This window comes from Lacerta agilis, chromosome 6 (genome assembly GCF_009819535.1).
Source record: "Lacerta agilis isolate rLacAgi1 chromosome 6, rLacAgi1.pri, whole genome shotgun sequence".
In the NCBI taxonomy this organism is placed as follows: Eukaryota; Metazoa; Chordata; class Lepidosauria; order Squamata; family Lacertidae; genus Lacerta; species Lacerta agilis.
In genome coordinates, this window is record NC_046317.1 from 93747841 (window position 1) to 93772309 (window position 24469).

Genomic DNA, 24469 nt, shown 5'->3' on the forward strand with positions numbered 1-24469 from the left:
CCTGGGCATCTCTCCTCCTTCCTGGGCCATTAAAGGCCTTAGCATAAAAGGGGAAGCTTGTCCACATCACATCTATTGATTACAGAGCAAGGTTTACAGCGCTATAGATGAAGCTGCTGTCAGAGGGAAGGCAGATTTTTCTGGTGTCGTTTGTTAGGGAATAAAAGAGACATTAGAGCATCAAAACCTATCCGTGTGTCAGGATTCCCCGGAGAAGGTCGAGGGAAGGGGCATGGGCTCTTGTCTTTTGTTCTCCAGCAAATGGATCGGCTGCCTTTCCCGGGGAGGGCGGCTTCCGATAAATTGAATCCAGGGCTGTGATCCAGAAGAGAAGAAAAAGGATAATCTTGTCACCGGCATAAATGATGGCAGTTCACACTCGGCCTTCGTACTCAAGGTAGCCGCGGGGCCAAGCAGCCACCTCTCCGTGGCACTGGAGAAAGGGGGCAAATTAATGTTTTTCTCCCTTTCTCATGGAGCCAGCCCAGTGTGAGGCAGGGTGAGGCCACTGCTTCAGGCAGCAGAAGCACTCCAGGGGGCATGCCCATGGGTGCCCTGCTGCAATAGGCACCAATTTTTGGCAAGGTGGGGTCCGTTTCGGGCAAGATCTCACACCAAATCGGCGTGACCTTGCCCCAGATCGAAAAGGAGGGTTTGGCAATAGTTAAAGGAGTCAAAAAGTTTCATGACTTCCTTTATGGTCGGCCTTTCACAATCGTTACAGACCACAAGCCACTCCTGGGACTCTTTGCGCCCGACCGCCAGACACCCCAGATGCTTTCGCCACGAGTATTGCGCTGGTCCATTTTCCTGGCCGGGTACCAATATTCACCACAGCACCGACCCGGGAAAGCCATGGGTCATGCAGACGCGCTCAGCTGCTTGCCACTGCCAGAGAGCGGCCCTGACCCTGCTCCTGCCCACCAGATCCCGCGGCTGGAAGACTTACCTGACCAGCCCCTGCATGTGAAGGACATGGCTGCCGCAACCGCGAAGGACAGGACACAAAGACACAAAGTGTTGGGCGGGGTGTATTTGTGTGAATCAGACCACACTGAAATGTGCTTAAGGGATTGAGCTCCCCTTGGCCGTGGAGGTGGCTGGACCCAGGATGGGGAGAGAAGGTCCCCCACATACTGCTTTCTTCCTGAGGGATTCATCCTGCTCCCTGGAACTTGGGTAGGTTACAGGTGGCAGAGCAGGTGGGAGGAAACTCAAGAACCCCCCCCCCAAAAAAACTGCAGAACCATCCAACCTTCAGGTTCTGTTTTGAAGCAAGAAGCAGAAGCCTGCAAAGCTGGCAGCTGAGGGATGCCTTTAAAAATCCAGTGCAGCTTTGATTCCTTTTTGGTTTGCAAATGGAGCAAGCTTAATATGCAAAGCACTATCTGAGAATAAATAGGCAGCGTGAAAATGTCATTTCCACACAGTCACTTTTCTGACCATTATGCCGCTTCAAACAAAAGCAATTTACTCTGCCTATAATAAAGCCAAGGTGATAACGAAGCTCTTGAGTCACTTCTGCCCCCCACCCCCCACCCCGCCACGGCTGCCCTCGTCCTCCCAGCCAGACACCACCATAAAAATGGAAACACGAACCATCCTGCCTGGAGCCTTCAAGCTTCCCAGAGAATTTCTAATGGCGCCATAAACTTAGAGAAACATCTTGTTTCCTGTGCAAAGAGGGCCATAACCTGGGCAGGGGAGCCAGGGGTGGGGAAATCAATGCCTTGATGGGAGGGTTAAGCTGGGTCACAAGTCTATAAGGGAGGCGTCAAGGGGAGCAGAAAGGGGGACCTTGTAGGGGTCACTGTGGATAGGGGTCATCTCAGGGCGTACCATGATATGCAGGCCACTGTTTAAATTGTTTTGTATCCTTAAGTGGATGTCCATTTACAATTCTATCAATCTATGGGATAGATAGACAGACAGACAGACAGACAGACTGACTTACTTGTAGAGTTGGAAGGGACCCAAGGGTCATCTAGTCCAACCCCCTGCAATGTAGGAACCTCAACTAGATAATACATAACAAATGGCCATCCAACCTCTGCTTTAAAATTTCCAAAGAAGGAGAGTCCACAACATCCCGAGGGAGACCGTTCCACTGTCCAACAGCTCTTACTGTCAGAAAGTTCTTCCTAATGTTTAGCTGGAATCTCCTTTCTTGTAACTTGAAGCCATTGGTTCATATCCTACCCTCAAGAGCAGAAGAAAACAACCTTGCTCCATCTTCCATGGGACAGCCTTTGAGTTATATGATGATGATGATTTTGTCATTTATACCCCACTCACCTTGCTGGGTTTCCCCCAGACACTCTGCGTGACTTACAACACATATAAAACCACAGCAGAGCATCAACCATTAAAAACCAGTACAGTGGTACCTCTGGTTAAGTACTTAATTCGTTCCGGAGGTCCGTTCTTAAGAAGAAGAAGAAGAGTTTTGGATTTGATATCCCGCTTTTTACTACCCGAAGGAGTCTCAAAGCGGCTAACATTCTCCTTCCCCTTCCTCCCCCACAACAAACACTCTGTGAGGTGAGTGGGGCTGAGAGACTTCAGAGAAGTGTGACTAGCCCAAGGTCACCCAGCAGCTGCATGTGGAGGAGTGCAGACACGAACACAGTTCCCCAGATTACGAGTCTGCCGCTCTTAACCACTACACCAAACTGGCTCTCTTAACCTGAAACTGTTCTGACCTGAAGCACCACTTTAGCTAATGGAACCTCCCGCTGCCGCTGTGCTGCCAGAGCACGATTTCTGTTCTTATCCTGAAGCAAAGTTCTTAACCTGAAGTGTTATTTCTGGGTTAGCAGAGTTTGTAACCTGAAGCGTATGTAACCCGAGGTACCACTGTGCAGGACTGCCTTCAGATGGCTCTCCTATCTCCTCTCTGTCTCCTCTTTTCCAGGCTAAACACACCCAGCTCCTTCAACCGTTCCTCATAAGCCTTGATTTCCAGACCCTGGATCATCTTGGCTGCCCTCTTCTGCACGCTTTCCAGCTTGTCAACATCCTCCTTAAATTGTGGTGCCCAGAATTGGACACAGGATTCCAGGTGTGGTCTGACCAAGGCATAATAGAGTGGGACTATGACTTCCCTTGATCTGGACTTTCTAGACTTCTGTTGATTCAGCCTAGAAGAGCCTTCTCTTTTTTTCCTGCTGCCTCACACTGTTGATTCATGTTAAGCTTCTGGTCCACCAAGATCCCTATACGGTATCCTTTTCACATGTACTGCTAGCAATCCAGGTGTCCCCGCTCCTATATTGATGTATCTGATTCCAGAGCCTTACATTTGTCCCTATTGAAATTCATTCCTTTAGTTTAGGCCCAGTTTTCCAATCTGTTAAGATCACCTTAAATCCCAATTGTGTCTTCTACAGCATTGCTGCCGTTCCCAATTTGGTGTCATCTGCAAATTTCATGAGAATCCCTTCAATTCCTTCATACAAGTTGTTTCTAAAGATGCTGAACAACAACGGGCTCAGGACAGAACCCTGCGGCACCCCACTTGTCACCTTTTCCCCAGGAAGACAAGGAACAGTTAGTGAGCACTGTTTGGGTTATTTCCCCAGAGACCCACAGAAATACATTTCCAATTCTGTCTGCCCCCAGCAATGAATTTTATGAAGATTTTGTCTGGTTCAGTTTGTGTTGCCGCTTCCTCAGTGCTGTCAACCGTGTGCTGCTGAGCTCCCTTCAGAGGGTATCTCTTGGCATCTGGAAAAGAATAATGGACTCATAGAACTGCAGAGTTGGAAGGGACCCCCAAGAGTCATCTAATCCAACCCTCTGGAATGCGGGAATCTCAGCTAAATATTCCCTGACAGATGGCCATCCAACCTCTGTTTAAGAACCTCCAAGGAAGGGAGTCCGTTCCACTGTCAAACAGCACTCACCATCTCCTTCCTTGGAAGTTGAACCCATTGCTCCTGGTCCTAACCTCTGAAGCAGCAGAAAACAAGCTCTGTCTTCCATGTTACAGATGGATGGATGGATGGATGGATGGATGGATGGATGGACAAGCTAGAAAGTACAAACTGCCCTTTGATTTCCTGATGAAGGACAGAGATGGTGTAATAGTTAAGAGTTTTGGACTATGACCTGGAATAGGTAAAGGTAAAGGTACCCCTGACCGTTAGGTCCAGTCGTGGACGACTCTGGGTTCGCACAACTCATCTCGCTCTATAGGCCGAGGGAGCTGGCGTTTGTCCGCAGACAGCTTCCGGTCATGTGGCCAGCATGACTAAGCCGCTTCTGGTGAACCAGAGCAGCGCATGGAAACGCCGTTTACCTTCCCGCTGGAGCGGTACCTATTTATCTACTTGCACTTTGACATGCTTTCGAACTGCTAGGTGGGCAGGAGCAGGGACTGAAAAACGGGAGCTCACCCCGTTGTGGGGATTCAAACCACCAACCTTCCGATCGGTAAGCCCTAGGCTTTGTGGTTTAGACCACAGCACCACCCGCGTCCCATGACCTGGAATACCCGGGTTCAAATCCCCGCTCAGGCATGCTGCTCACTGGGTGACCTCGGGCAGCCTCCCCTACCTCCCAGGGTCGTTGTGAGGGTGAAATGGGTAGGAGAACGATTTACTCCACCTTGAGCTCCTTGGGACAATAGGTGGTATGTAAATGTAATAAATAAAGTAATAATAAAAAAATATACGTATATAAATTTAATAAGTAAATAATGACGAACAATGTGGTCTGCGTTGCCTTATTTGGGGAGCATAGGAAGTTGCCTTATACCAAATCAGATCATTGGTCCATCTAGTTTGGTATTGTCTACACTGACTGGCAGCAGCAATGGCTTTCCAGGGTTTCAGCCGGAGAGTCTCTCCCAGCCCTACCTGAGGATACCAGTGAGAACTGAACCCGGGACCTTTTTCATGCATGGGAAATAGGCGCTCTCCCACCTTCCCACACTGCACAGGCTGGAACCTGCAACAGTTCCATTTCCCTGGCAGTCAGACTCCCTTCCGAGAGCATCTCCTGGTGCCTGGATTGATTCCAGAGCAGAATCATGGAATTGGAAGGGAGCACGAGGGTCCTCTAGTCCAACCCCCTGCAATGCAGGAATCCTTTTGCCCAACGTGGGGCTCGAACCCACGACCCACGAGATAAGAGAGTCCCATGCTCTACTGAACAGAAGCGGGAACAGACCCAAGTTCAGAGAGTGAAGGTAGATAAAGGATGGACAGTACCTAAAGAGTATTAAAAAAATATTGTGATAACAAAAATCTCCTGGCAGACCTCGAATGATTCTTGTAATCCATAGGTGATAAATAACAGAAGATCTTGAAAAGAATTGGGAGAACAAAAAACAACAAGAAGGCACCATTTAGGGAGGCTTTTAATGTTTAATAGATTCTTGCATTTTAGTGTTCTGTTGGAAGCCGCCCAGAGTGGCTGGGGAAACCCAGCCAGATGGGCGGGGTATAAATAAATAAATAAATAGATAGATAGATAGATAGATAGATAGATTAATTCTTATTACTGTGTGTAAAATAACAAAATGAGAAACAGTACAATGAGAATAATTGGAAGTTTATATATTCCATCTTTCATTCTTTTCTTTTTTCTTTTTGTTTTTCTGTATAGTATGTGTATGTAGTTTGTATATACATTGTATTATTGTGTATTGTTGTGTAAGTTAATGTTGATTGTTTGATAAAGATTCTTTTTTTGGGGGGGGGGGGGAGAGAGAGAGATTCCCATGCTCTATCCAACAGAAGGGGGAGCAGCCCCAAGTTCAGAGATGCAGTGTGCGGGTGAGAGAGGTCAGCAGTGAGTGCTGCGCATTGTCCGTGCCATGTGGCAGCCAGCAGTGTGCAATGCCTCTGCATGCGCAGGCTCTTCTCCGTCCGGTTGCCCCCTCCTTGGTCCAGGCAGGGCTGCTGCACCTTGACAGCTACAAGGGCAGGCAGAAATCAAGCGCTCCCCCAGCACAGAGATGTGGTGAAGTGGGAGGGGGCTTTGCAAAGTTCCTTGCTAGCCTGAGGCTCTGCTTTGATTTGCATCTCCTGACTGGCCAGGCTCCTGTGTCTGGGTTGCATCATGGGATTCCTTATTTGTTCCTCTTCATTTGGGGGGTGGGGGGTGGGCTCCCATCAGCCTTGAGCAAACCTCAGCCAGCCCCCACTTTCCACTCTTCCGCCTCTTGCTGGGTGAGACGTAAGTTTGCCTGACAGGAGGCATAAGAAGGGCAGACAAAGTGAGAAATCACCGTCCGGGGAAGACAGACAAGCGAGGCCTGGGGACGGTTGCAGAGAGGCTGTGTGTTTATTTTCTGACAAGACCGTCAGGGCTACTTATGGAGCTGTGCACAAGCTGACCCCCCCCCCTTCTCTCAGTGCGTCACTGGGTGATTGTGGGGCAGAGGAGAAGGAAGAGAGATGGTCCTGGTCTACGAGGTCTGAGCCTCTGCCTCTCTTTGGGACATCTGGGGAGATGAAGAAGGGTCTGGAGCAGGGATCGGCAAGGTTTACCTCCCCTGGGCTGGTTCACTCCAGTGGAGATCCCTCCATGAGCTGGTGTCTGCGTCTGCACAGATGCAATTTCTGGCACCGCGGAAGCGAGCCCCCACACCGTACTGTGCCGGTTTAGCGCAGCACACGGGGACTTGCTGAGCGGGCGGCTCGGTTTGGGGGCGGCTCGTGGGCTGCTTAAAGGACCCCCATGGGCCGCTTGTGGTCCATGGGCCTTGGGCTGCTTACCCCTGGTCTGGAGACAAAGCCTCCATATCTTCTTCTTCTTCTTCTTCTTCTTCTTCTTCTTCTTCTTCTTCTTCTTCTTCTTCTTCTTCTTCTTCTCCTCCTCCTCCTTCTCCTCCTCCTCCTCCTCCTCCTCCTCCTCTTATTATTATTATTATTATTTTAATTTAAATTGGGGTGTATGAGGTGTGGGGACAAGTCATGCTCCTTCTGGGGTCCTTTGTCCATCTTTGGTCCCCACCCTGCACTCAGCTCTCACTTGTGGCTCCTAGAAGCTGTCGTCGTGCGACAGCAAACACACCCCAGGAACAGCTTTGACTGGCTGGCGAAACCAGGTGGGTCTCAAACGATCCTGGAGTTAAGAACTTCCCCTGCATGCAAAGACAGGCTCCGGCAGATGGATGAGGCCAATAGTGGGCCCAACCGTCCGTCAGGAAGGTGGCTTCTGCCTGTGCAATAGAGGGAAGTGAGGGGCACCTGGGGAGGTAGCTTATCCAGGAGAAGGAATACTCTGATCCTAAACTTCCCCTGCCTTTGTGGCTACACTGTACTTACTTGTGGGAAAGACTTTGGGAGTAAACCCTGAGGAAAAGTCCGTACCCTCAGCCCTGTGGGACATCTTTGGGAGAAGAAAATGCTAAGGAGTAAACCTTACACAAATCCAGAGTGGATTCCCTAAGAAGAAGAAAAAGAGTTTGGATTTGATATCCCGCTTTATCACTACCCGAAGGAGTCTCAAAGCGGCTAACATTCTCCTTTTCCCTTCCTTCCCCACAACAAACACTGTGAGGTGAGTGGGGCTGAGAGACTTCAGAGCAGTGTGACTAGCCCAAGGTCACCCAGCAGCTGCATGTGGAGGAGCGGAGACGCGAACCCGGTTCCCCAGATAACGAGTCTACCGCTCTTAACCACTACACCACACTGGCTCTCTGGCCGGGATTGGCTGCTGTGATCTGGGATGTCCTGCTTAAAACAGGACAGTTGGTGGTTGGGTGGCAGCTCCTGTAGCCAAAAGTCATTCAGAAGCATTGCTACGCCCAACTGTCTTCCAGGCAGAGCATAGTCATACTGGTCAGTCGCCACTGATAGCCCTCTCTCTCCTCCATGAATTGCTCTTTTAAAGTTATCCACAGTGCAGACCCACCAACTGTCCTGTTTTAAGCAGGACATCCCAGATCACAGCAGCCAATCCCGGATTCTGTTTTTGCTTTGGCTCTCTGGTGTGAGGATCAGACCAAAAGATGCTCATTCTGGCGATGGTCAGCATGCCAAAACGCCTTCCGGTTCAGCGCTCTGGCATGACTCTGTTGACGATGAACAGAGGTGCAGAGGCTTGCCTTACTCTGTGCTTAACTCAAAGCTGTAATGGAGAAGCAAGATCTTTTGGGGTGTTAATTCTGCAAGTCCCTCCATTCTATGCTCAGGTTGTGTATATATGTATGCAGATAAACCTGAAGATGCATTCCCACACCCCTGGAGTCTCCCGGCCCTCAGCAACTGATGTGCACGCAACACTGGTGTCAGAAGTAGGCTTGTGTTTCCTGGAGAAGGAGATGTGAACCCTCCCCCCCCCAACTTAGGTTGTAAAGTAAAGGTAAAGGGACCCCTGACCATTAGGTCCAGTCGTGTCCGACTCTGGGGTTGAGGCGCTCATCTCGCTTTACTGGCTGAGGGAGCCGGCGTACAGCTTCCGAGTCATGTGGCCAGCATGACAAAGCCGCTTCTGGCAAACCAGAGCAGCGCACGGAAACTTAGGTTGTATATACAGGTATGCATAAATAAAACCACAAATCCTCAATGCACCACAATCTCCGCCGACCTTCATTCCAAGGAAACTGAACCCTGGGTAAAAGCTGTAGCTGCTGGAAACCCTCACCACTTGGAGATTAGCTAGCACATGGCAATATTTTTGCCTCCTTCCCCAAACCACACCCCCACAGACCCACCCCAGTCGTGTCTGATGGGCTCCCAGGCTCCCGGTCACTGCCTTCACTTCTTTTCCATGACACGTGCGTTTTGACATGAATGAAGACTCAGAGATGACAAGCCCATTTAAAGAACTTTATTTGCTTCAGCTGGTTACAGACTGGTTTGTGTGGTGCAGGTAAGGGCAGGTCCTTGTGAGAAAGCTGCTTGCCTCCCCTCTTATGGGGCTCCTACGCTGGGCCTGGAGTCACAGAGCTGTAAGGAAGAGGTTGTCTCTCGTAGCCAGCTAGGCTGACCCTCTGCCCAGAGGCAGCAGCAGGAAACTCTATTCTCGATGAGACACACATGACCTCCCTTTCCCTGACCAGTCTTCCCTGCTTCTGCAAACAACCTCCCCCGAGACATAGCAAATAGAAATATATACAAGAGGAATAGGACTGGGGAGGGGGGCAAACGGGGCTTGTGGAACCAGGTGGTTTGGGCAGTGGCGTAGGAAGGGGGAGATGGGGGCGGTGTGCCCCGGGTTCCACCCTGGAGGGGGTGACACTCTGGGTGCCCCCACTCCGTGACACCCAAGCCGAGCCCTGCGGCTGCCCGGTAAAACGCCACGCTCGGCAGCGGGGCTCGCAAACCTGCTCGGTGCGCGCTTTGCTATTTCCAGCTTGGGCGAACCCGCCCCTCACCTCCGCCCCAGCCAGAAATAGCAAAGCGCATGCCGAGCAGGTTAGCTGTCGGCGCACCCTTTGCTGCCTGGGCTGCGGGCGGAGGCGAGCTGTGGGCCAAGCCCCGCCCTGCCCCTCCCCTCCACTTGGTGCTTTGCTTCGTTCCTTCCCGCTCGGGGTGTGGGTGGAGGGGAGGGGCGGGATTCTCTTGGGCTGCTGATGCCCCCCCCCGGCTTGCCTCCGCTCCTTAGCGTGCATGCGTGCGCGTCGCTACGCATGCATCGAACGTAATGACGTATGCGCCGTACGTAGCGACGTTGCGCATGCGCGCTACGGAGTGACTCTGCCCCCGGGTTTGCCGCCCCAGGTGGCGAAGCGGCTTCCTCCGCCAGTGGGTTTGGGCGTCTGGTTTTGAAACCCAGAAAATCATAGAATCATAGAGTTGGAAGAGACCACAAGGGCCATCCAGTCCAACCCCCTGCCAAGCAGGAAAAGAAATTGGCATTTCTTGTGCAATCTGCATTTTATGCTCTAGCTTTTGGGGACCAGAATTGTTTCAATCAGGAGCCTTGCCATCCCCAGACCCCGCTCTAAGGATAGATGTTGCAGGCATTGGATTAGATGCTCCTTTGGGTCCCTGCCAATTCTACCATTCTATGTGCCCATGAGTTTTTGCCAAGGCTAGGGTGGCAGCCACCTGCGGGCGTCCGCTCCCACAGGGGTGGGGTCTCATTCCCCCTCCCCGCAAAAAAGTATCCACCCAGGTGGGTCTATATTCCCAGGTTGCCCCACAAATTTGACTCTACTGGTTCTCCGGCATGGCCTCCACATCCAACTAAGGTTGGTTGTTGGGAGATTTCTTGTTCTCACTTCCAGCGACTGAGATACAGAGGCCTCGCTACAGTTGTGTCCGTGCCACTTCTCCAGGGATTACATAAAAAAGAGGATCCCAAACTTTCCCCAAATTAAAAATAAATAAATCATGAGAAGCAGTGCTGAGAATATAATCCGCCCCCCACCATTAGCCGGTGATTGACAGCTCTTGGACCTGAGCTCCACATCAACTTTTCCGGCTGGCAAATCGTCCCCATATTATTGTGCTCTAGTACCAGATTGCAGCATCGCTCTAGAATAGTACCGGGGACACAGATTGGAGTGGAGCATTTAAAAAAGAACACAGCAGTGCGTGAAATCACTGTGCAAATTTGGGTGTCGCAAGAGACAACCTGTTTGATAATGGTGGCCTTCCATATTTTTTGAGATGGGATTTCCAGTGGCCAGCACCCCCAAGAATGCGTCCTGCTGGTTCTCCGCACAACTACAAAGAGGTGCCACTTGGAAAACTCATGGGGACTGGGTCAGTGTCCTGGGAATGCTGGAAGGAGAAACAGTCGGTTATATTTACAATATACAGTCATCAATTTCATAGTTACACAGTTTGATACTAGTGAATTAAAACGGGTGGTCTAAACGGCATCCCTCGGGCGTCTCATTTTACAAAGCAAGAGGTGGAGCATCTCCGGATTGGGGTGGGGGGTGGGGTTCACAAATGGCATAAGAAGCTAGCAATACAAAGGTGAGGAGGGTCAGCCCCAGGTGTGGCTTAAAGTGTCCCCAGAGCTGGGGGAAGGTCCAGCTTTGAATTAAACCTCCTCACAGCAAGGCAGGTGAGCTCAGGCCCATGTTCGGACACCCTAAATACTTCCAAAAAGACAATCAGAGACGACAGTCCAAGCAGGTGCCAGGGGGGCCACCCACAGCTGTGTTCCTTGGGGAAGATGCCCTCTCCTACCCATGTGGACATAGGCAGAGTCAGCAGGACAGTGTAACCCGGCCAACTGGGCTCCCTCCATTTAAATCCACCCTGGAGCGGCTCTGTTTTGTCTCCGGAGTCCCGGAAGCAGCCCATTGTCCATTCAAGGGGAGAAATTCATAGTTAGGAAGGAATGTTAAAAATACATATCTATATGGCCGAGTGGAAGGGATGCTGACAATGAGGTTCATGCGGACGGGGTGACTCTAGTTTGTGGCATTCATTTTACATCGGTTCCTCAGCAACTTGGCCCAAATACGGGCTGGCCACTGGGGTGTCATGTTCCCACCACCCAGTGGGATGGGGCAGGTGGGTGTGCATGTGTGTGTGTGTGTGTGTGTGTGTGTGTGTGTGGAAGAGTGGGGGTGGAGGAGGGAGAAACCCCATTTAGGCCATTCAGTACCACAACTCGGGACGCAGCCCAGTCTAGAGGGCACAGGACGTATCGTCCACAGAGCGTTTCTTGAGCTCCTTGCCTGGCTTGTGGTGCGGGTGGTGTGGGTGGGAGCCGCTCAGTTTGCTGTGGTCAGAGAGCTGCAGGCCCAGCTGCTGGGTGTCTTGCAGGTGCCCGGTGGGGGAGCTGTGGCGGTGGGGCTCGGTGGTCTCCTCTGGTTCCACCCGCAGGTAGGCCTTCACTTTGTGGTGGCGGGCTTTGCTGTCGCTGAAGTCGATGACGCGACACTCGTAGGTACCTTCATCCGTCGGTTTGACCCGAGAGAGCCGCAGCTTGTGGGAGATGTTACTGCCGACCACTTTCACGACCTGGAGGGGGTTGCAGGGGTTGGGCAGAGCAAGGCAGAGAGAGCACAGGAGTGAAGCCACCGCAGATATTCAGGTCCCGACACTAAACTATTCCCAGACTCAACCCTACCCAGCAACCGTTTTTATCCACAGCAGTGACAATACCTGCAAAAGTCATGTCGGGTTGTATCCAACAAACATCTCCTCAGAGTAGACCCAATGAAATTAATAAACCTCACTTCATTAATTCCAATGGGTCTAGTATAAATTGCACTAATATTGCTTACAAGAAAGACTTTAATTGGCTCCAAAAGTCAAGAGGAGTCCTTGTTTGATGTTTCTATATGCAGAAAAGGCTTTTGACAATGAAGAATGGCATTTTCTTTTTGGAAACTCTTAAAGATTTTGATTTCAGATTTGCAACAGACAATGGATTTAAGCCATTTATTCAGATTCAACACAGAGAATTTACACTAATGGGAGTTTATCAAAAAAAGGTTAATCTGGCAAAAGGCAAAAGGTAAGGATGTCTGTTTAATGTTTCTCTTGGCTTTAGATGCCAAAGCAAGTAAAATAAGAGGAAATAGTGTATAACTGGGGTAAAAATTGAAAAGTAAACAAATATGTATGGCCAGTGTCACTGTGACACTAACTAAACCAGGGTAATCCTTTACTGAAATGGAATTAGTAATAACTGAATATGGTCCCTTAGCTGGAAGGGAAAAACTGAAAAATGTGAAATCAATGTAACTGCTAATTGAGGAGTCAAAATAAAATAAAAGATAGAATATAGTCGGTGGGTGAGAGCCAATAAGATATGCGGGGGGGGGACGACGTACGGACAACAAGACAGAAAATATTTGGAATTATTTATGTGTTTCTAGACAATGTACTGCCCCACCACAGGGTAAAGTTACATTTTTCTTTCCTAGGCAGGATTTCTATAATAAAAATTGAATTGTAGCCAACTAAATTTTCTTTTCCAGCCTATGCCAATAAAAACATCCAACCTGCAAATAACAAAATTGCAGTGATTATTCTTAATATTTATTTGGAAGAATGGAAAGAAAGTAAAAAAGATTTAACGGCAATATTTTATATGTGGATGGGAAGGACAGGGGAGCTGCAGCATGAAAGCAAGTTGTGCAAATACAGCCAATTGCACCAGGTCTGCAATATGGCAGAAGATGAAAGGGTGAAGCAGCCCCCATGGGCCCCCCTTCTGCTCAAGAATGTAGTTTCTGTAGCTGATTTGGGTTGAAATAAAACCAGGAGACTGAACATCATGTGTGCATATTTACACAGGCGGCTGCCTCACACCAATGAGTCAGATCACTGCTCTTTCTAGCTCAGTATGGTCTACTCTGGCTGGTAGTGTCTCTCCAGGATTGCAGACGGAAGACATTCCCAGCCTCACTTGGAGATGCCAGCAGGGATGGAATCATAAAATCATAGAATCCTAGAGTTGGAAGAGGCCCCAAGGGCCATCCAGTCCAACCCCCTGCCAAGCAGGAAACACCATCAAAGCATTCCTGACAGATGGCTGTCAAGCCTCCGCTTAAAGATCTCCAAAGAAGGAGACTCCACCACACTCCTTGGCAGCAAATTCCACTGTCCAACAGCTCTTACTGTCAGGAAGTTCTTCCTAATGTTTAGGTGGAATCTTCTTTCTTGTAGTTTGAATCCATTGCCCCGTGTCCGCTTCTCTGGAGCAGCAGAAAACAACCTTTCACCCTCCTCTATATGACATCCTTTTATATATTTGAACATGGCTATCATATCACCCCTTAACCTTCTCTTCCCTTAACCCGGGACCTTCTGCGTGCAGAGCAGATGCCCAACTTCTTTGCTCTAAATAAAACAGTACACTGCGGCAGGATAGTGCAATCACAACTTGCGCCATTTTAACCATGTGTGCTTGAAGTTCGGCTGGTTGAAATGGCTCAACTTAAACCCAAGCGAGGTGTAGAGCTTCAAAGCTCATGTTGCACTTGCAAAAGGAAAGAGCTTTTGAGCTCTCTGTATTGCTGGTGTGTGCGTCGGGTGGGCAGGAAGTCCTGCTCAGTGTGCCGGCTCTGGGATGCTTGCACAAAATCTAGCAGGGCAACTGAGTTGCCGCAAGATCTCGTGTGAGTATCTCTAGCCAGTCAGAGATTGCGCACTGAGCAGTCGTTGCCCAGCAAACAAGGCACAGAGCTTAAAACCTCTTTTCGCAGCAGGCCGGTCAGTGCAAAAGAAGAGCTCTCTGCCTTGCCGGCTGGGAGACACACTCTGCGCATGGGCTCCGGGAGCAAGGTAGCTTCTCTTTCTTTCCTCCACTCACCCAGTAGCCATGGGGTGGCTCCAACAGTTTGGGCATATGCAATTTTTGTGTATGCGTGGAATCCTTGGAGCCAAACCCTACATAAGATTCAAACATGCTATAAGGTAAAAGGACCCCTGACAGTTAAGTCCAGTCACAGACGACTCTGGGGTTGCGGCGCTCATCTCGCTTTACTGGCCAAGGGAGCTGATGTTTGTCCGCAGACAGTTTTTCCGGGTCATGTGGCCAGCATGACTAAGCCGCTTCTGGCGAACCAGAGCAGCGCACGGAAACGCCGTTCACTTTCCCACTGGAGCGGTACCTATTTATCTACTTGCACTTTGATGTGCTTTCGAACTGCTAGGTTGGCAGGAGGTGGGACTGAGCAACGGGAGCTCATCCTGTCGCAGGGATTCCAACTGCCAACCTTCTGATTGGCAAGCCCTAGGCTCAGTGGTTTAGACCAGTGTTTTTCAACCTTTTTTGGGCAAAGGCACACTTGTTTCATGAAAAAAATCTCGAGGCACACCACCATTAGAAAATGTTAAAAAATTTAACTCTGTGCCTATATTGACTATATATAAAGTAATTTTTCAATTTTTCCCACGGCACACCAGGCAACATCTCGCGGCACACTAGTGTGCCACGGAACAGTGGTTGAAAAACACTGGTTTAGACCACAGCGCCACCCGTGTCCCTTTTCGAACATGTTATATTGAGCTGCAAAAAATTCTATCCCCCCCAAGTCTTCTCACACACTAAGCCCTCACGTAACCAATAGCCAATACCTCCCTCTGACATCCTCTTGCACATTTCGCTCACCTTGATGTGACCGGCATGATGGCCAGCCATCCTAAGGTCTAAGTTTGCCATTACAGAACACTCCTCAAATTAAACGATACTTATAAACAGGGTATCCTGTTTAGAAGGCTCTGGGGGGCATGGTTTTCTTTACTAAAGAAAAAGATATATTTCCCTGTGTTTTTCTAACTCGCTCCATCTTGACGCACTTCATAATTTTAGTCGGTCCCTCCTTGGTGCAATTTGTGATTTTTCAGGTTCCATTTGTTTGTTTGTTTGTTTAAAGCCATGCTGGTTTAATTGATTTTAAGCCACCTCGAGCAGTCCGAGGCACAGAAGTTATAAATAATAAGCCAAAAACCCTAATCACAGACATTCAGCTAAAGCAAGCAGTGGGCAGGACTCAGCAAACTCATTCCACCAGCCCAAGGATTTATGCTTGCCCTGGACTAGATGACTCTGATCTCTGCTCTCCAGCAGTTTCTTCTTCCCAAATGGTACTGAGCCCCCCACCCCCACCCCGTTACTCCACCACAGGGCCCTTCCCCCCATGCCCCCCTCCATCCGAGAAGATGAGATCCAGGCCCCCTCCAATGTGAGGCGCCCCGAGATCGATGCAGAATTGCGGGAGCTAATTAGCTTTCCTACCAAATTGATTCGCTCTCAGTATTTATCACCTAATGAAATTTAAGACTTACTCACTAGCCGGAGCTGCTGCTGCTGCTGCTGCTGTTATTGGGCTGGGTCAATAAATCAGATTTTATTACCCGCCCGGAGGCTGCTGGCTCTGCTCCCTTTAATCACGAGGGATGCTAAAGGCCGCCCGCCCCCTCTCCCAACTGCCCTTGTCTCCATCACCTTTGTTAGCTGAAGATTTTATAGCATCTAGGTAATGGGGTTGGGGTCACACAAAAACCCACCGTGTTTCTGATGGGCTAAGGATGGGAAAGAAGGAAAGATGGGCTGCACTGATCTGAGCACTAGGCAGATTTATATGGAAAAGGCCTTTCTTGCAATCAGAGCTGTCAACAGGGGATGGAGAAGAGAACGGCTTTTGCTGCTAATCCTGCACCTGGCCTCAGACACCTTGGCACAACCTTCCTTGCAAGGGGGTTGGACTAGATGACCCCGCGGGTCCCTTCTCAGGGTACAATTTGATGATTCAGTGCCTCAAGCATCTGTGCCGCATCGGTGAGAGGGAAGGACATGCATCACAATGCGGTGACTTCCAAGTTGGACTGCTGCAATGTGCTCTACGTGGGGCTGCCTTTGAAGACGACGCAGAAACTTCAGCTGGTCAAAAATTCAGCGTCCTGATTACCGGCTAGGGTTCCATTTAGATATCACACAACCCCTGTTTTAAAGAGAACTGCACTGGTTGCCATTTCGTTTCTGGGCCCAACTCCAGGTGCTCACGTTGGTGTTTAAACAACTCAGGCCACAGATACCTGAAGGACCACCTCCTCCTTACAGACCCTCTGGGTGCCGAGATTGGCAGAGGGGGTCCTCTTGGTAGCCCCTCCACCTTCAGAGGGGGTGGTGGGCCAGGGGGAGAGGGCCTTCTCTGTGGTTGCCCCTAAACTGGGGAAATCCCTTCCCGCAGAGGCATGCCTGGCACCTTCATTGCACAGCTGCCGGAGGATGCTGAAGAAGAATGTTTTGGACCCACTTTGTTTTTATGGTTGTACATTGTCTTAAATTGTGGGCGGGCAATGAATGAATGAATGAATGAATGAATGAATGAATGAGAAGCACAGGGGCCAGTGAATAACACAGCAGGAGATCTCTTCCATCATTTCTGGTACCAAAGCAATTGACAGACCCCCTTGCTCAGGGCCACCAAGCATAGGCTGCCCGGCCGTTGGATGGGGAAGCTGTGGCTCAGATGGAGGACCTCACATAACTCAATGATTGTACATCAACGACTCGATAGGGACTTTATAAAATATATACACCACTTAACTGCAAACCGCCCCCCCCAAAAAAACAAATCCTAAACACAGTTTACAAAAAAAAAGATAACATGATAAAATTACCAGTAGGGAAAAAACCCACACAGCAATAATGTAAACCTTGCAAAAAATTAAAACAGCAGTAGATCATTGTTGTTGTTCAGTCGTTCAGTCATGTCCGACTCTTCGTGACCCCATGGACCAGAGCACGCCAGGCACTCCTGTCTTCCACTGCCTCTCGCAGTTTGGTCAGACTCATGTTGGTAGCTTCGAGAACACTGTCCAACCATCTCGTCCTCTGTCGTCCCCTTCTCCTTCTGCCCTCCATCTTTCCCAACATCAGGGTCTTTTCCAGGGAGTCTTCTCTTCTCATGAGGTGGCCAAAGTACTAGAGCCTCAACTTCAGGATCTGTCCTTCTAGTGAGCACTCAGGGCTGATTTCCTTCAGAATGGATAGGTTTGATCTTCTTGCAGTCCATGGGACTCTCAAGAGTCTCCTCCAGCACCATAATTCAAAAGCATCAATTCTTTGGCGATCAGCCTTCTTTATGGTCCAGCTCTCACTTCCGTACATTACTACTGGGAAGACCATAGCTTTAACTATACGGACCTTTGTCGGCAAGGTGATGTCTTTGCTTTTTAAGATGCTGTCTAGGTTTGTCATTGCTTTCCTCCCAAGAAGCAGGCGTCTTTTAATTTCGTGACTGCTGTCACCTTCTGCAGTGATCATGGAGCCCATGAAAGAAAAATCTCTCACTGCAGTAGATTTTAATGTGCGCCAACTTTCTAAATATCATGTCTAAACAAGAATATTTTTAGCAGGCACTGAAAGGAGAGCAGTGAAGGCACCTGCCTGATTTCAATCGGCAGGGAGTTCCAAAGTGTAGGTGCTACCACAGTAAAATATCAAGTTCTTACAAATGCAGAAACGGGGCCATGTGGCACCTCTCACAGAGCCAGTTCCATCAAACCCATTGTAGGGGGATGGACTAGATGACTCTTTGTGGTGCCTTCCAGTTCTATGATTCACAAGTCTTACAGTGCAGCAAGTATAGGGATGGGAGGAGGAAATGGGTGGGGATGAATGGTCTTGGAAGGGGGGGTCCCCTCATTGTGCGTGGACTGCAGCCACTTTGGAAGGGGGATCAAAAATCAAAGTGGAGCAACGGGAGAGTGCTACCACAAATAACCCAGAGATGCATTTTAAATAAAAGGACACATTCTACCAAAAGCTGGAACAAGAGAGTAAGGTCTTGCTGCCTAGACCAGTGGTCAGCAACCTTTTTCAGCTGTGGGCCGGTCCACCGTCCCTCAGACCATGTGGTGGGCCGGACTATATTTTGAAGGAACGAATTCCTATGCCCCACAAATAACCCAGAGATGCATTTTAAATACAAGGACACATTCTACTCATGTAAAAACATGCCGATTCCCGGACCGTCCTCCGCGGGCCGGATTGAGAAGGCGATAGGGCTGCATCCGGCCCCTGGGCCTTAGGTTGCCTACCCCTGGCCTAGACTCAGGCTCCAAAGGTGGGAGCAGACCCACCCGCCTGCCCGCTCTGACGGGCTGCATATCTGCAATCCCGGACGACCACGTGAGCGAGTCTCACAAGTCAACAGTTGTCATTCGGCAGCAAGGCTAGCGCAATTCTAGGCTGCATCCGCAGATTTGTAGGAAATAACTGTACTGCTCTATTCTGCCTTGGTCAGACCCCAGCGGGAGTCCTGTGTCCAATTCTAGGCACCCTAGATCAAGAAGGGTGCTGACCAGCAGTAGGTGCACAGAGGAGGGAGACCAAGATGATTGAGAGTTGGGGCTCTGTGGCACCTGGAAGCACAACCCCTCCCCTTCTTGGCCTGCCTTACCTCTGCAGCACCAGGAGGGCCAGGAGGAGAGGTGAGAGGGGGTGAGGAGCAAGAGAGAGAGGAGAAGCTGGGTCCCAGCTGCTTTCCTGCTTAGCCTCGGGAGGAAGGGAGTGACAAGGCCCATTGCTGGCTCTATAAATCAGATATATTGCCCATCCCCGAGGTCCCAGGAGCTGCTCTGCTATATAATCACCTCTAGAAGTTTAAGGCCATTTGTCTACTTGCCCCTGCCTTTGTGATCAGACAGCTTTATGGCATTTTGGTAAGGGGATGATAACAGCACACGCAAAAGAAGGAGGGGGAGGGGGAGGGAGAGAGAGATGCCAAACTAGACACAGGGCTAAATGCATCCCATTACAGTGGTACCTCAGGTTACATACGCTTCAGGTTACATACTCCGCTAACCCAGAAATAACACTTCATATTAAGAACTTTTCTTCAGGATAAGAACAGAAATCGTGCTCTGGCGGTGCGGTGGCAGCGGGAGGTCCCATTAGCTAAAGTGGTGCTTCAGGTTAAGAACAGTTTCAGGTTAAGAACGGATCTCCAGAACAAATTAAGTTCTTAACGCGAGGTACCACTCTAAATGTAATGGCTGCAATAATGAATATCTGGCACATGTGCACATGGGGTCAACATTTTCCTCCCCTACTGCATTCCAGACAAAAATCAAATACAGGTATGCCCCTGTAGGGCAGCTCTCAGTGGGAGATTGCATTCTGGGGCTAACAGCTGCTGTGAGGTTGATTTTGGTTTGGGTGATGCGGAAGAGGGAAGGGTTAACCCCTCCCCCTCCCTGCATGCCACAGTCCCAATTAAAACGGGATGGTGGTGAGCAATCTGCTCAGATTGCTGTATATACATAAGAATCTAAGACTGTTGTCACGCTGCACTTCACATGACCACCAGTAGGGGGGGTACACTGGCTCCAGCATGAGGAATGGCAGGCAGGTGAGAAAGAAAGAAAGAAAGCAGCGTGGGTGGCATGCAGCCGAGGCAAGCTGTGCTGCTGGGGGTGGGGAGGTGCTTCACATAGCAGTTTAGCCAACTGCTGTGGGAAGCACCTCCCCTTCCTTTAAAAGGGAGGGGCTTCATATAGGGGAGGGGCTTGAGATGAGCTGTGGGGGGATGGGGAAGAAGAAGAAGAAGAAGAAGAAGAAGAAGAAGAAGAAGAAGAAGAAGAAGAAGAAGAAGAAGAAGAAGAAGAAGAAGAAGAAGAAGGGGAGGGGGAGTAGGGGGAGTAGGAGGAGGAGTTTGGATTTGATATCCCGCTTTATCACTACCCGAAGGAGTCTCAAAGCGGCTCACAATCTCCTTTCCCTTCCTCCCCCACAACAAACACTCTGTGAGGTGAGTGGGGCTGAGAGACTTCAAGGAAGTGTGACTAGCCCAAGGTCACCCAGCAGCTGCATGTGGAAGAGCGGAGACACAAACCCGGTTCCCCAGATTACAAGTCTACCGCTCTTAACCACTACACCACACTGGTAAAGGGGGTGGATGAAGTGAAAAGGGTGTGGGTTGATCAGGTGGTTGACAAATGTGTAGGCAGAGTTGCTTTGCAAAGCAAGCATGGGTGGAAGCTCCCAGTATGACCATACACACACATAACCCCAACTACAGTACAAGTCTGATGTGTAGCCACCCCAATAGCCTTTGCTGGCACTTGGGCATGACTGCAGAGATCACAGTGTAGACAAGCGCTTTCTGCTGGGTCAGAGCATTGCTCCATCTTGCTCCGTATTATCTACACGGACTGGCAGTGGCTGCCCAGGGTTTCAAATGGGGGACATTCCAGAACCTGGGACCTTCTGTATGCGAAGCCCTCCCGCATGTGGTGGGGTTTGACCCCAGTTCAAATGCTTGCGTCTGCTGCAGATTGGCCCTCAGGCCAGGGCGCAGGGCAAAACCTCTTGGGCAGCCTCTGGACGCTGTGTCCCAGTGAGCTAAAGGGCAAAGCACCCCTAGTCACACCCTGTTTCCTCCTTCCATTCCCATCCTTCTTCCGGCCAGCTGAAGGACCGAAGGGAGGGGGGAGGAGAGGAATCAGGCCCCCGTGTTAACTCCATCATACGAGAACAAGGAGTCACTTAGAGAAATTAACAGCCGGCAAATTCGGAACCCATAAAAGGAAACGCAACTTTGCACAACTCGCAGCTCGGAAAGGGGGATCTTCCAAGCCGGGGGGATTATAAAAGGGCTGAGTAACTTTATGGCCCTTAATAATGTTTGCAGTTATTCAGGCTGGGAGGAAAAAGCAGAACGATGCTTTATGTTCCATCACAGGGGTCAGGAAGGAATATTCTTGTTATCTTGATGGCACTGTTTGTGTGGGGGGGCTGCGTCCTTTGGGGTGCAGCGCCCGTCCACATGTGACGCGAAGGATGGAAGCCTTTCCTTATCGCAGTCCAGGCACAGCGAATCTAAGGGGCCTCCCAGGCTGATGAGGGGTTGCCTTCTGTAGTCTGCAAGACGTCATTGATGCATTTGTGGTGGATTTATACTGGGACGTCTGCACCTGGTTCCACTTTGCTAGTTGCTCCCAGTGTTCCTGCGTTATTGCCTTCTGGAGGAGCAGCCTTGTGCTACAGAGCAGAAGGAGGAGGAGGAGGAAAGCCCCCCAAGCAAGGAACATTTGAGGCACGGTAAGTCACAAGATATTAGTAGGAAACTTTGGAGATGAAGCAGACACAACCATGACTGAAACAGAAGACTTATTTATAGAGAAAAGCCTTTTCTCCCTCTCTCGTAACACTCAAATTCATGGGGATCCACTGAAGCCAAACATCAGGAGATTCAGAACAGACAGAAGAAAGCCCTTCTTCATGCACAGGGCTGCCATACATCTGGAATTGATGTCCGGGGGGAATTTCCGAAAGGTGGCTCTTTGTCCTGGATCTTAGGTAAGTCAGTCGAAAAATGGTGGGCATCCTCAACAACTTTTGGGGTGCCCTGTTTTTTACTTTTTGAAATACAGCTGCCCTATTCATGCAGCACATAGTTAAACTATGGAACTCATTCCTGCAGGAGGCAGGGATGGCCACCAATATGAAAAAAAGGATTGGACAAATTCATGGACAAGGCTACCAATGTGTACAGGCTAGGATGGCTCTTCTCTGCCTCCACAGTTAGAGTTAGCCCTGCTTCTGAAGTTCCGTTATTGCGGTGGTTCCCAATTTGATTTTTTTTGTGGGGGGAGCAATCTGAGAACGAGTTATTAACAGTTAATGGCCTTTTAGGCTTTCTACACGTTTATAGGAGTTCAATTTTTGAATAATAATTACCATATTTTTCGCTGCATAAGACGCACCTGAACATAATACGCACCTATTTTTTAGAGGAGGAAAGGGGGGAAAGCCCTGCTTTTTTGAGGATCAGCTAAAAGTGGTGCAGCTTCTTTTTCAAAGAGGAAAAGCCCCGTTTTTATGGGGTTCAACTCACAGTTCTGCAGCTTCTAGTCCTACAGCCATTTCTACAGTTTCCAGACAGATAATCTAATCAGCCAGTCCCATGTTGCTGGGGAAACAAACAGCCTCCCTCTGCATTCAACAATGGAGGCCTGGGCAAGGGGGCAGGGCTGGAAAGGGAGCCTTATCTCTCTCCCCATCACTTGCTGAACAGCTGTTCAGCGGCTTCCTTTCAACACCCCCTTCTCTTTGTAAAAAAAAAAAAAGAGCACGATCAGCTTTTGGCCCCATGGCAATTCAGCTCCAGGGACCATGCATTCGCCCCATAAGACGCACAGACATTTCCCCTTACTTTTTAGGAGGGAAAATGTGCGTCTTATGGAGCGAAAAAATGGTATATGTCACAGCGGATGGGCATCCGGATTTTAGAGATGCTTAGGTGGGGCACGGCCAAAAAAAGGTTGGGAACCACTGCGTTACTGGAAACCGCAGGAGGGGGGAAGGCTCTTGTGCTCAGGTCCTGCAGGAATCTGATCAGTCACTGTGAAAACAGAAGGTTGGGCTGGACCTGATCCCGGAGGTGTTTGTTACGTTCTTAAGTTCTTAACCTGCGAAGCAATACCACTAAGAAGGGACTCCTTTCAAGCATGTGCAGCCATCTTCCAAGGTCCATCATGTAGACCCAACCAGTCCACACACTTCTGGGATTTCTGGGTCAGAGAATGAAGTTTCTTTTCAGCAGTAGCTTGCCATGATTCCCTGCCATTTCTCCAGAATGATGTCATTTGCATGGACTCATTAGGAGTCCTGCAACGTCTCCCAAATTACTTTAATGGCTGTTTCCCTTCTGAGCCCCTTCTGAGATGGGCCTGGCAGGCGGATCGTAAGTCTTTCTGAAATGGAGGCATCATTAAAAGACTGGTTTAAATAAATTCCCCTCGTGTCTCTCAAAGCACCTCCTTCATCTCTTTTTACAGCTTCCGGTCCTCTTCAGACCGACAAAAATCTATGTTCCCGAGTCCCTCTTAAACAGGATGGTGCTCAGAAATGGGTCTGAGGGGACATCAGAATCTTTTCCAGCACAATTGGCACAAAAGTTAATTTCACCCTTGGCAAGAATTTATGGGTTACTTATCTCCAGGAAGGTGCTGTGCCTCACTCCCTTGGGTCTAGTAAGGCATTTCTGAATCGGAATTTAGGTCTTCTCCAAGAACGGAGAACATTGATGATTACACGGTTGGCCTTTAGACATGTGCGCACACGTCTCTCCACAGCTGCTCGTTCAGACTCCTCTAACTTTTAAAAGAGTCCAGGAGTTTGGGAAAGTGTTGTGACTCCCAGAATCAAGCACACCAACTCTAGGGGGCCGAAGACACCTCGGCCCCTTCAATATGTGTTGGAAGGGGCCCCGGGGCCCAGGGCAACAACACCACAGGCTACAGGACCTTATAAATGTTACTGTTTACTTTATTTATTAAATTTATACACCACACTTCATTCAATGAATACAGGAAGGTTAACAAAATAAAACCACAAAATGCATACCATAGTAACAAACAAAACAAAACAAAACAAAGCACACGTTTAAAACGCCAAAGTTTATCTCAGTAGCCAAAGGCCTGGGAGAAGAGGAACGTTTTTGCTTGGCACTTAAAGATATGTAGTGTAGGTGCCAGGTGGGCCTTCCTGAGAAGAGCATTCCACAAACGTGGAGCCAATGCAGAAAAGGCCCTGTTCATGTGTTGCCACCCTCTGGACCTCTTGTGGAGGAGGCACACAGAGAAGCGCCTCAGATGATGATCTCAGGGTCTGAGTCAGTTTATATGGGGAGAAGCGGTCCTTGAGGTATTGTGTTCCTGAAACATTTATAGGACAAAACCAGCACTTTGAATTGGGCCAGGAAGCTAATTGGCAGCCAGTGTAGTCAGGCCAGGACTGGCGTTATATGGCCAAACCGTCTTGCTCTGGTGCGCAACCTGGCCACTGAATTCTGCACTAGCTGAAGTTTCCGTACTGTCTTCAGAGGCAGCCCTACTTACAACACATTGCAGTAATCTTAACCTTGAGGTTAGCAGAGCATAGACAACAGTAGTTAGGCTATCCCTGTCCAGATAGGGGCATAGCTGGGCCACCAACTGAAGCTGGTGCGTCACCAAGACCATCTGGGGCTCAAGCAACAGCTACGGGTTCAGGAATACCCCCAAGCTGTGTACCTGCTCCTTCAAAGGGAAGGTAACCCCATTGAGAGCAGGCAACCTTTCAGTTTGGTTTGTTGACT

General features: G+C 49.5%; 1 protein-coding gene across 1 annotated transcript in view; it reads right to left on the minus strand.

The window, feature by feature from the left end:
• Window positions 1–10335: 10335 nt before the first annotated feature.
• Window positions 10336–24469, minus strand: part of VSTM2L (V-set and transmembrane domain containing 2 like) — a 29736-nt gene continuing 15602 nt past the window's right edge. The window contains 1 exon segment of the mRNA XM_033153896.1: window positions 10336–11885. Within this exon segment, the coding sequence (XP_033009787.1) occupies window positions 11550–11885 (336 nt within the window). The 3' untranslated portion in view covers window positions 10336–11549.